At 40.0% G+C, this 12,440-nt stretch overlaps 1 protein-coding gene across 3 annotated transcripts in view; it reads left to right on the top strand.

The window, feature by feature from the left end:
* Positions 1-12,440, top strand: part of MAP2K5 (mitogen-activated protein kinase kinase 5) — a 278,593-nt gene that overhangs the window by 170,446 nt on the left and 95,707 nt on the right. For all 3 annotated transcript variants that reach the window (XM_059058573.2, XM_059058575.2, XM_067029606.1), the window contains exon 16: positions 5,683-5,754. In XM_059058573.2, the coding sequence (XP_058914556.1) occupies positions 5,683-5,754 (72 nt within the window). The remainder of the gene's footprint in view (positions 1-5,682; positions 5,755-12,440) is intronic.

The raw sequence follows: 12,440 nt of genomic DNA, 5'->3' as shown, positions 1-12,440 counted from the left end.
TTAGGGGCAGGTAATTAGATTTAATGGACATTTTAATCCAAAGCAAGAAATATTTTCAACTATATTTTTAAAGGATTTCATCCAGAAGGATTACAAAAGGGGTCCAAAGGCTTTGGTGGCTTATATTAAATTAAATCATTTCTTGGAAATTCTGATTACTAGAACTTTTACTCTGTTTTAAAGATAGAAGGGGACTTACCTGGTGGCGCAGTGGTTAAGAATCCGCCTGCCAACTCAGGGGCACAGGTTTGAGTCCTGGTCTGGGAAGATCCCACATGCTGCAGAGCAACTAAGCCCATGTGCCACGACTACTGAGCGGGCGTTCTAGAGCCTACGAGCCACAACTACTGAGCCCGAGTGCCACAGCTACTGAAGCCCGCACACCTAGAGCCCATGCTCCGAAACAAGAGAAGCCACTGCAATGAGAAGCCCGCACACCACAATGAAGAGTAGCCCCTGCTCACCTCAACTAGAGAAAACCGTGCGCAGCAACAAAGACCCAACACAGCCAAAAATAAATAAGTAAATAAAATAAATAAATTTATATTTTAAAAAGAAGCTATTAAAAAATTAATAATAAAGATAGAAATCCCTGATACTTTAACCCACTATTCAGTCATTGTGATGTATTATATATATATATTTTTGGCTGCACCATGCTGCTTGAGAGATCCTAGCTCCCCAGCCAGGGATTGAACCCATGCCCCCTGCAGCGCGCGGAGTCCCAACCACTGGACCACCAGGGCAGTCTTATTACAATTATAAAAAATCAAATATAAAAGTTTGACATTATTGTTATGAATACCTGAAGTTTTGAAATTAAGAAATCGTATGCAGATACTTGTCCTTTGGTATCAGAAAGTCAATCTAAATAACTATTCTTATCTCCTGAACATTCTTTTCTACCTGGACTATTCCTATTCTTAGAAATTACCTTTACCCAGATTATAACCTATACAGATTACGTGATAGAACTCAGTTGGCCATGCTCATGCAGTGATCGTACACGGTGGTGATGATTGGAAGGAGGCCAGCATTTGCTGAGCATCCCCATGTGGCATGTACTGAATTGAGCATATTACATGGATTTATTTAATCTTTAAACAACTCCATTAAGCATACATATTGTTATTAATTGTCTTCATTTTACAGATGAGGAAACCAAAGGTGAAGTAACTTTAGCCCAGATTCTCAGAGCTGGCAAGTAGTGACAGTCAAGATTTAATTAGGACACCAGCTTCTAGTTTCTGGTAGTCGCACATTAGGTTATTTGGACCAACTCTTCTGTTGAAAAACGCTAATTAAAATACTTTAAAAACCATCTCAAGAGCACTGAAGAGCTAAAACGACAACAGGGAACTCCCAGGACGGTTTTCAGATGGAAACCTGAAACAGAAGGGAAAGAAGACTATCAGAGCACCAAAGCTACTTATTCCTGAGGACATTTGCCTGTACTACTACAGCTGTGAATGATATGGGGTCTCCCTTAAGGCAGAGGGTCTTGGAGAAGATCTTCCCCATATTATGCTGGAAGCCTGAAGAGGCCCTCACTCCAGTATAAAAGCAAACCAGAGTTAAAGCTGCTCTTCCTCCCCCATCCCAGGGAACCAAAGAGAAGGCTTCTCAGAGCCAAGCAGAGTAGCAGGAGAAAAAGGAAAAGGGAGAAAGTTGTGGCCATAGAGTTTAACCCTGGCACAGATTTGCACCCTGGATGTTTGTATATGTGACCTGAGTTAGAAAAGGAGCTTCATGTTGAGAATATTGTTTGAGGTGGGCATATCCACTTTAGGCCTCAGAGAACCTTTCCAAAAATTTTTTTTGAAGAACAAAAATGAACAAGCAGCCAAAGAAAACTAGTCACACGAGGAAACAGAGCAACATGAAGGAATAACACTTGCAAGCAGACTTTAGATCAAAAATTTTTAAAGTGACATACTTGATTTGAGAAAGTCCTAAACAAAACTACTAGATAAAAATGAAAAACTCACTATTTGATAGCATATTGAATGGAGCAGAAGAGAGAATTAGTGAACTGGAAAATAGATTGAGTTAGAGCAGTGTGACTCCAGAATCCTTGTTTAACCAGTATGCTCTACTACCCACACAGTGATCTTGCCAGCTTTTTTAAAAAATCCCCATTGTTTATGATATATACTTTTTGATTACATACTAACCTAAAGTATTTGTGCATACTTTGTTAATTTTCTGAGTAGCCTAACACTGAGCAGAAGTTCCTTTATGGGAAGAAGTAAGGGATGTACCTTGGTATCGTCCTGCTTTTGACAAGTAAACCCTAGGGTACTGTGTTATAAATAGAGACAATTCTGGAATGAGTTAACTAAATATAGGTCCTGGGTAAATGCCCAGTCACAGCGGTAAGTGGAGGGGTGGAGTGTGCATGCCATCTTAGAGCCACTGCCCTTTTAGAATCCTCTGCTTTTTATATCATCACCACTCCTTACTGTTCTCATTAAGAACAGACCAGGGTTTTTCCCTACACTTTAACGCCACTACACGTGCTTCAGACAAGAGTCATGGTTTTCCATTTATTAAGGTTTCCACACTAGTGACAAATGTCATGTCAGAAAGTAACTCAGCTTTTGCTTTTTAACAGAAAAATGTTCATCACAGATCTTCTCTCAGTAGTGTCATACCTGGCCATTGGTTTGGTTTGGTTTGGTTTAGTTTGATTTGGTTTTAGAGGGGAGAGGACAGAGCAGGCCACCTTGGCCTCAAGTGTGAGAACAGATTTGAATTGTGCAGCCTTAGGCCATCAAGTCCTGACTCTATACATTCAGAATGTATTGGGACTTATCTTGTACCTGTGTCAGTTTCAGCAACCTGGACATTTTTCCCAGTCCCTACGAATTCTTGAGGATACACCTGTAGAGCTGGCTGCCCACCTTTCACTCAGCATTCGTGCTTGAGTGCTGCATCACAACAGTAATCTCATTCTGTTAGCTTACTGTAAGAATAATTTCTCTAATGAGAAGTTGTTAGACTTTCGTCCTTAAGGAGTTCTCCTATTTTCCTTTCTGAAATCTGTGACCATTATCATTTTTGCTAATTTTTCTTTTTAAATTTAATTTTTCTGTGCTTTATTTTCACATTACAGTTTACATTTGTTTTAGTAGTTCAGTGGGCAAATGTGATGATTATATTTAACCTTATTGTTGGTCCTGCACTTCTAGATGAAGTGCTGTAATATTGATAACTGTCAGTGGATGAAGAAGGGAAGAGAGGACAGGAGGAAGGCAACATTTGGTCATTTCTTTAACAATTCTAGAGGATTTTAGGATTTTCATGTTTGCTAGAAGTTCTTTTTTTTTTAAAGACATTGTTTTTAAACTATTTTTTTAAGTTCTTAGTTTTTGGCTGCATTGTGTCTTCGTTGCTGTGCGCTGGCTTTCTCTAGTTGCAGCGAGCGGGGCTACTCTTCATTGCATTGCGCAGGCTTCTCATTGCGTTCTCTTGTCACGGAACACAGGCTCTAGAGCACACGGGCTTCAGTAGATGCGGCTTGTGGGCTCAGTAGTTGTGGCACATGGGCTCTAGAGTGCAGGCTCATTAGTTGTGGCGCACGGGCTTAGTTGCTCCACGGCATGTGGGATCTTCCCAGACCAGGGATTGAACCCATGTCCCCTGCATTGACAGGTGGATTCTTAACCACTGAGCCACCAGGGAAGTCCCTAGAAGTTCTTGATGGACGTGAATAACAATAATATGCAGGGAAGTTACATTAATAGAACACTCCAGGGAATTTAATGATTAGTTCATGCTTAAAATCAAATGTGCAGTAAACATGTATTGCATCCCTTCAGTCAACACACATTGATGGCACACCAGCTATGTGCCAGGCATGGTACTGGGTGCAAGATGAGTAAGATACTCTCTTTGCCTCTTAGGAGAAACAGACTAGCAAATGGATGATTACAACACAGTGCAATAAATTAATATGAAAGATATGAATGACATTTTAAAGAAGTACAGAGGCAGGAATTCATAATTCTGCCTGAGGAGTGGAGGAAGTTTTCACCAAAAAATGGTGGCCGTTGAACAGGGCCCATAGGAGAAATGTTCACTAAGCAGAGAAGAGGAAGGTAGATCATTGCGTTTGCAGGAAACATTGATGTGTTTAGTGACTAGAGCTGAGTTTACCGAAGATTCACCCAGAGAAATTACTTTTTAAAATGAAGATCCCCAGAGCCACCCCCAGAGATTCTGATACTGGAAGTTCATTTGCAATAAGCACCTCAGACAGTTCTATAATGACGAGTCCAAGGCTACATTTTGAGAAAGACTGACAGATTGAGACTGGTGTGTGGCTCTTCTGACTTCTAGTTCTGGGGGCAGTTTGACACACAGGAAAGAACCCTGATTTTGCAGTTAGACATACCTGGATTTGAATCCTGGCTGTGTACCTAAATAATACGTTTAATGCTAATCCATAGCTCTAGACTTTGGCAAGTCATCTCATCTTACTAAGCCTCAGTTTTTACATCTGTAAAATTAGGGCAATAATATTTGTAAGAGGACTTCCCTGGCCAACTCACCAAGATGTAGGACTGTACCAACTCACCTGAGAGTATCTGGCACACACCTTCTACACTCATGGTATATCCCCTGCTGGTGAGTGGTGGATGTCCATTTCTTCCGTCTGCAGTGGACCAGGCCGACCCTGACCCCAGTTCCTTGTGAGGGCTCTCATGGAAACTTCTGAAGGATGATGGCTGTGGTGGCTTCCAAGAACTCCAGGGATGGTACAAAGAAGAGAATACTGCACTGGGGGCCAAGGGGTGTGGGTCACGATCCTAGCCCTGCCATGACTAGCTGTGTAACCTTGAGCAGCCATTCCATCTCAGCAAAACCTCAGTTTCTCTTGTTCATTTGTTCCTGTGTTCATTCAAAAGACTTCTGTGAAGTACCTTTCTGAATGCCAAATCCTGGAGGGTTAGAGAGACCAGGCAGCACCCACTTCAGTATGCAATTATTCCTGTTGAAGTAGAGAGTGTGCAGGTAATTGTTAGACCAAGTATTTTCTACATATCTTGAATGGAGGACCAAGTGTCCCAAATGGACCATTTGAACTGTTCCTTGGTTTATATCAAAAAGAAACCCTGGTAAATGGGATGAAATGTTGAGTAGTAGGTGAATCTGGGCAAAGGAGATATGGATGTTCTTTGTACTAGTCTTAATCTTTCAACTTTCCTATAAGTTTAATATTATTTCCAAATAAAAAGTTTAAAATAACAGAATTCCTAGTGATTCAGACCCATCTCTCAAAATGCAAATAAGTGATAATATTATATAATGTGCTGTAATTTGTCACTCCACAACTAAGACCACTCACTGGATTTGGTCTGAGTTGAAGTCTCAGCTCATTTACTAGTTTAGGACTTGCCTATATTATTTCACTAATATGAGCCTTCATTTTCTTTATAACAAAGTTTCCCTCACAGGGTCTTTGTGAGGATTCAATGAGATTATATCTAATATACCTGTATTACCTATACAGTTTCTATGTATTATCTGTATAAAACACATACATATAAAATTGTTTTTCTTTTCATAATGTGCTGTGCAGGTATTGATGGCTCTCTGCCTTAACTGAGCTCACATTAGCGTATGTGTTTCCTGGAATAGCTTATATCAACTCACAAGCTCCCTTCTGTTTTCTTACAGCCTGAAAGAATTTCAGGGGAGCAATATGGAATCCATTCTGATGTCTGGAGCTTAGGAATCTCTTTTATGGAGGTATGTTGTTTGGAAATAGGTGCTTCTGTGTATATATGTACTAATATGTTCTATCAGGAAGGATGAAGATTTTGAAAAAAAGTGAAACCTCTGGTGTGTTATGTGTATATGTAAACAGAGTTTAACTCAATAGTCCTTATTTTGATACCCTTGCATGGCTTGTGAGCTGACTATTCTAAGGTGTTATTTCTCACAGATCACCTGTGTAAAACTTATCTGGAGTGCTTCTTAAAAATACAGGTTACTAGACTCCATCTAAAACCAATTAAATTCACATTTCTAAGAATCAGCATTATTAACATGTTCCTAGTGTGATCCTTATGCACCCTAAATGTGGAGAACCTGTGTTTTGAAAGAGAAATTCCAGAAAAATTATGTGTGATAGTAGCCTTGTTTGAATGCATATATAACTTCCAGAAGTGATTACTTTATTAACAAGTACAGCCCTACTCATTTGGATGTATAATTTCTATACGTTTGTTTAGAAAGAAAAAAAAAAACACTTTGTTCCAGTAGGATCATATCTTGTGTTGGGCGACAGGGTGTGATATGATTTGGAGGAGGTTAGGTGTATGCATTTAGCACAATTTTAATGTCTTTACTCTTTATAGCTGTATTTACAGTGGACTTTATCTTGGTATGTTACATGTAGCTCCACTAGAGGTCTGTGCTAAGATTTCTGTACAGTGATCTTTGATCTATAAGGAAATGCATAGGATTTATATTAGAAGGACATCTGGCTCAGGGTGAATTACAGTAGTATAAAGTCTGGATAATCACCAGTGCTTCAAGAATTTTATCTTATGTGCATTGATTCAGATAAAGGAGGACTCTTTAAAAAGTAGAAAGAACTCCTTAAACAAGATCATGGATGAGTTGCAGTCACAATTTCATCAACTTTTTTTCTTTTGGTCAAATTTTTTTTCTGTGAATTTTGTGATGTATGAATGCAGTTGAATTTCTAAGGAGATATCTTCAGACTCAATTCACTTGCACTGTAGAAAGAAAGCAAAAATAAAGTATTCAGTGTTTATTAAACCATATTCTTCTGCTTCTTCATGAAAGAGAATCTAAGAGGAAATACAATATGTATGCATCAGCTGGCAGGTTAGCAATACTGGTAGACAGATGCTCAGAACTAAGTTTCCCAGCAGAATCCTGAAGGACTTGTCCAATTAACCTGTTTCAGGGAAAACTAGAACTTTTGATCTGTGGAGCTCAGCTCTTGCTATTATATAATTTCCCTTTGCATATTTTAAATTGTCATCATTGAATGTATTTGGTAAAAGACCAGATATAGGGTAGAACATTTGAGAAGTTACGTGGTGTAAAGATACGACTCGTAGACTGGGAATGAAAGACCTGGATTGCAGGTCCAGCTTTGCTACTGCTTTTCTAGGTGGCCCTATGCGAGCCACTGTCCCTCACTCTGGGTCTTAGTTTCTTCATCTGTAAAATAATGATCTCTAAGCCCCTTACCAGACTAACATCCTGTGACTCTAAGCAGTCTGTTCTTGTCTTTCTTTAGCTTTCTGCAACAACTCTAGAACTGTGTAGCTTAACAATATGCAGAGGCATAGCAATACTGTCAGACAGTGTAACTAATAGATTTAAGATTTAGAGCACGCATACATATTCACCATTCCTTCCTTCCACATTCGTTTCTTCATCCAGGTATTGAGCTCCTGCTATATCTACTAGATAGGCAGTGGGGATATAGTAATGACGGACACTCCATTCTTGATTCTAATGGAGTTGCATTTGGTGAGGGGTGGGGCATTAAGTACAAAAAACAGAAGGAAAACTAAATATATAATTTATCAGGCAGTGGTAAGTCCTAAGGGAAAAAATGAAGTGGAGCAGTCCTTTCTGATAAAACAACCTTTGAGCAGATACTGGAATGGTGTGAGGGGGCCATCAGGCAACAGCAGATACAAAGGTGCTAAGCTGGAGTGTGTTTGGCATGTTTAAGGAAAGCAGAGAGACCCAGGTGACTAGAGTGGAGTTAGAAAGGGAAAAATGGGAAAAAAATACAGTCAGAGAGGTAGCCAGGGGCCAGATCATATGCAGCCTTGTAGGCCATGGTAGGGACTTTAGATGTCACTCTGAGAGTAAATGATTTGAGTTCTGTTTTCAGAGGATGATGGGGCGCTCTGTGGAGCACAGAATATAGAGGGGGCAATCATGGAAACAGGGAGATCAGTTAAGATAGGTAGGTAGGTAGGTAGGTATATGAGTAGATGGATAGATAGATAGATGCTTAATAAATAGCACATATTTGTATTGCATATTGACATATATGTCTGCCAGTATTTTGCTGGGTGCTAGGGATACAAAGAGTAATAAAAAGAGACTGTCATTTAGGGAGCAAGATTCCCATTGATGTATTTGGGTTTTGTTGATCATGTTCATTTATCCTGGAGGTAAACTATTGAACGGTCTTCAGAAGACTGGAGAAAACAGACTCATTGACACTGTAAGATTGAGGATTAAGGTGTAAGGAACAGTGTGAAAAAGTGTCATCACTGAGTGTGAGACACCTGAATGCCAGAAGGAACGTATTGGCTCATGTAGTAAAGTGGAGAGTAGAAAAGGACCACTGGTCAGGAGTGAGGGCCAAGAAGGGTTAGGTGTTTTCCTGCTCACTGCATTTTAAAATGGTTGGTGAGGAGCCAGATGTTAGATCAGAAGGGGGAGGAGATAGCCTTAGAGGATGTACAGTGCAGTCTGATTATGATCATCAAAAAGGGTTGTTGAGCACCTCTTCGTGTGTGATGCTTAACTAAATGCTTTTGAAAGGAACTATGTGATCGTAGTCTCTGTATTCTGGGAGCTTATGATCCACCAGACAGGCAAGTGAGAACAGATGACCAAACACAGGTGATGGAGTAGGTCTTTAGAGAGGAGAGTAAGGCCCCGGAATGTGTTATACACCAGATGCATTTGGGGTACAAGGTAACAAAAAATATGTGATAGGGAATGGGAGTCGGAGGTTTTGAGTCCATAGATAAGAAATTGTGTGTGATTCAATCCTGAAGAGAACCCCAAGGTTCTTTTTTTTTTAGGAGCAGATGTGATGAGAACGTTACCTGAAGAGAGTGGGAAGTTGGTCCAAAAAAGCACTGAAGAGCCAGTTTCTTCTTTGTTTTCCCCACAGTGTTCTTGGAATAGATGTGGTAAATCCTGTTTAAAATCACTGTAGATTGAGAGAAGTGTGAATCTCAATAGCATTTTAAAATTCTGTGTAACAAATTGTGTTCTGAAACATAGTCACCATCTTCAAAGAAGAATTGCTTCTCTTCTGTTTATCCTCACTTTTAAAAGTGAAAGGTTCCCTTTCTAGGTACACACTCCAAAGAGTAGAAAAACTTTCATTCATTCAGTAATTACTATTTAAGCACTTACCAAGTGCTAAGCCTTGGAGAGTGGAGCACACAAAGCTGAGAAAAGACTGCTTCTGATAGAGAAGACAGACACCTAAAGCCCAGAGCAGTGTGATAGCGTTGTTAGTTAAAGATGTTTATGAAGTACTCTCAGCCACAAAGGTTGGGAGGGCGGCAGGTTTCTCAAAGGAGTTGACAGTTGAGCTGCGTTGTCTTGAGGGGAGTTGCCCCTGGGAGAAAGAAAAAAAAGATGGAGAAGCCCCTCCCACCCCCCAGCACACTCTAAGGTGGATCTTTGTAAACCCTTCAGGAGAGAGCAAATGTCTAGATATGCAAGGTCTACCTATTTGTGTGGATACCTTCCTCAAAGTGTTTTGAGTCAATCAGTTTATTCCCCTAGGGTACCGGGTGATTAAAAAACAAATGGGATAAAAATATAGGTAACCGAGCAAAGGAAGTTTCCTGAAATTACACAAGGATCAAATAGGACAAAATGGGAACCAGAGTTTTCTATCCCTTCTACCTCTACCTAGCACTCCCCCCACCAAATTCCATAAATTCCATAAAATCCCTGAGGTTTGGTGATGCAAGAGTTAGAAGGCTGCCTTCCTTGCTTTAAACTCCTAAAATACAAGGTTCACCCTTGCTTGCCTTCTTCCTACTGCCCCTTCCCTTGTTAATGTGCTGTCACAGTCCCCACGGGGACTCATAACAAGGCCTCTCACTACACTCTTTCATAAAAGGTGATGCTGCGTGCAGCTAAAATGTGCCATTAAAAAAGTCACAGGTTCATTTGTGCCTTAAGCAAAGAATCTTTAATATCAGACTATCTCCTTATCCAGGGACAGAACTGCCCCCATCTTCTCGCAATTCTGCATGAAGTGCTTCTTTTCCAGGATTTTGTCAGCTGTATATAGCATTTAGAGTTGGCAGAAGTAACATAAAGATGGAAATACCCTTAAGAAGGGAAAAAAATGAGATTATTCAGCGACTAGAGCACAGCAGTTTTACTAGATGTAAAGATTTTGGCCAGAAGTAACATAAAGATGGAAATACCCTTAAGAAGGGAAAAAAATGAGATTATTCAGCTTGACTAGAGAGCACAGCAGTTTTACTAGATGTAAAGATTTTGGCCCCTTTCTATGTTTTTTGTTTATGGTTTTTAGATCCTTAAATGTGTTGTAGTTCTCCTCATGTGGATGTTATAGAATGAAGTAAAGGTCAAAACCCACGTGGAATTAATTGCACTTCTTCCTTGAGCCTTCATGACAAGAATCAGTGTGAAAATGCAAAAAAGAAGAGAAGAAAAAAGAAGCGAGAATTACCAACAAGAGTACAACATTTCTGAACTAGGACAAACTGGGAAGATTAATCCTGCCCCCAGAATATTTGTTTGACTCTTGTAGAAAGCTTGCACTGATTCAGTGGACTGGGTGATTTTTAGGACTATTCACCCTGGTTGCTGCTATTCAAGACCTCAGGGCTAAACTTTAAAATGAAAATGAGTGTGTACATAGTAAGGGCTTGTCTTACCAAGTTTGATGATTTTAATTTCTAGGGGTAAGGAGTACCTAAAACATTTTAGGGCAGAATTTCTTAATTTCACAGGCTGTGCATTGCTTCTCTTCTCCCATAGAACGAATGGCATGAGGAAAGTCCCACTGTTGCTTCTTACTAATTAGTTAATCCATTCATATTCTTGTGTCATTCAAGTCACAACACAAATCTGTGGGAGGGAAGTAAGCAGTATTATTTGGAAAAGCTGGATGTTTAAGTTGGTCCTAATTGGGTCAAAAAAGAAGTCAACAAACGCCCTCCTCTAGCCTTGTGTTTGCAGCGCTCAGGAGGACGCACACGCGTCTAAAAAGGCACCAGGTCAGTCTCGCAGTGTTCTTGTTCTCACTGAGTATGAGCTCTCCAAGTACATGTTCTGGTTTGTGATTCTCTTTGGCGGGCTATTGTAAACCTTATTAAGGTCGGTGGTGAATAATCTGACAGGCTTTTCCACAGGAGTCAGGCTGAAAGCCCTGTCTTTAGCGCATGCATTTTGCTCTTTTCACTTGGGTCCTCGCTCTTTCTGCCTTTGTTTGCCTCCTCTCTCCACCAGTCTCTTGAGTCCAAAGCATAGAACAATCTGGCTCCATGCGCTTGGTTAATTGGAGTGTCATCTAGTCCTCTGAGACCCCTCTTCAGCGTGATCACTGTTTTACTGAAGTGGTTTGAATGATGTGTTAAATGATGAAAGCAAGGTCCATGGCTTAGAAAAATGTGTCTAGATAGGTGAAGAACAAACACATTCAGAGGGTCACACAAGGTCATTGTCATCAAAGTAGCACCATCTTCTAAAGTTTTGATGGGTTCTGTTGTTTTGACAGAGTTATTCTTGTGAGCTTCAAAATTACCTTTACCAAGTTAAAAATATTCAAGGAATACTGTGCTGTTCACTCTACATGGAATATCATTTTCTTCTTCTCCCCAAGATACAATTTAAATACACTTCCTTTATAACACCAACTCTGATCTCTCCAGCTGAAAGTAATTTCTTCTCCTGACCTTCGTCTACATCTTCCTTGTGGCGTGTGCGTTTTCCACTTTGTATTATATTAATTTATAGCTGTGTCATAGTTCCTTATGACAGGATTTAAATCTGATTCTCTCATAATCTCTTACACTCTCTAGCACAATTTCACTGCCCTAGTGAGTACTCAAGAAATCTTTGGGGCTCAATTTTTTCATACTTCTGTAATGGTTTTAAAGCAGTTTCTGAAAATAAAGATCAGAGTTAAAGTTTGATGAAGACTTTGCCATAAGTGCTCACAAACATTTGCTGAATAGATCATAAATGTTTTGCATGTGAAGAAGAGTTTTCTGTTTGCCAGAGTATCAGACCTAGATTCAAATTCCACTTCAGCCAGCATACACTATAGATCGTTGGATAAATCACTTAATCTCTCAGGGCCTTTAGATGGGAGCTCTGTTTCAGAGCTTCTGGAAAGGGCACAATGAGAAAGTTAAGCCATTATCCCCTCTCTTTCAGAGGAATTACTTTTTGAAATGTTTACATATGGTTCAAAAAGCCTACTAATTTGGTTAAAGCATGGAATGCATGCGTTATCTTCCACTCTCACCTCAAACTCCACTAAAAATTACTGTGAAGGGATTTTTTTTTTTTTAAGGCTTATTACCATAAAGACAGGGAAAAGAGGGACTTCCCTGGTGGTCCAGTGGTTAAGACTGTGCTTCCAATGCAGGGGGCACAGATTCGATCCCTGGTCGGGGAGCTAGGATCCCACATGCTGCATG

The sequence above is a fragment of the Kogia breviceps genome, chromosome 3 (genome assembly GCF_026419965.1).
Source record: "Kogia breviceps isolate mKogBre1 chromosome 3, mKogBre1 haplotype 1, whole genome shotgun sequence".
Lineage (NCBI taxonomy): Eukaryota > Metazoa > Chordata > Mammalia > Artiodactyla > Physeteridae > Kogia > Kogia breviceps.
Note: the sequence above shows the minus strand (reverse complement) of the source record. Positions and strands in the feature narration are given on the sequence as shown.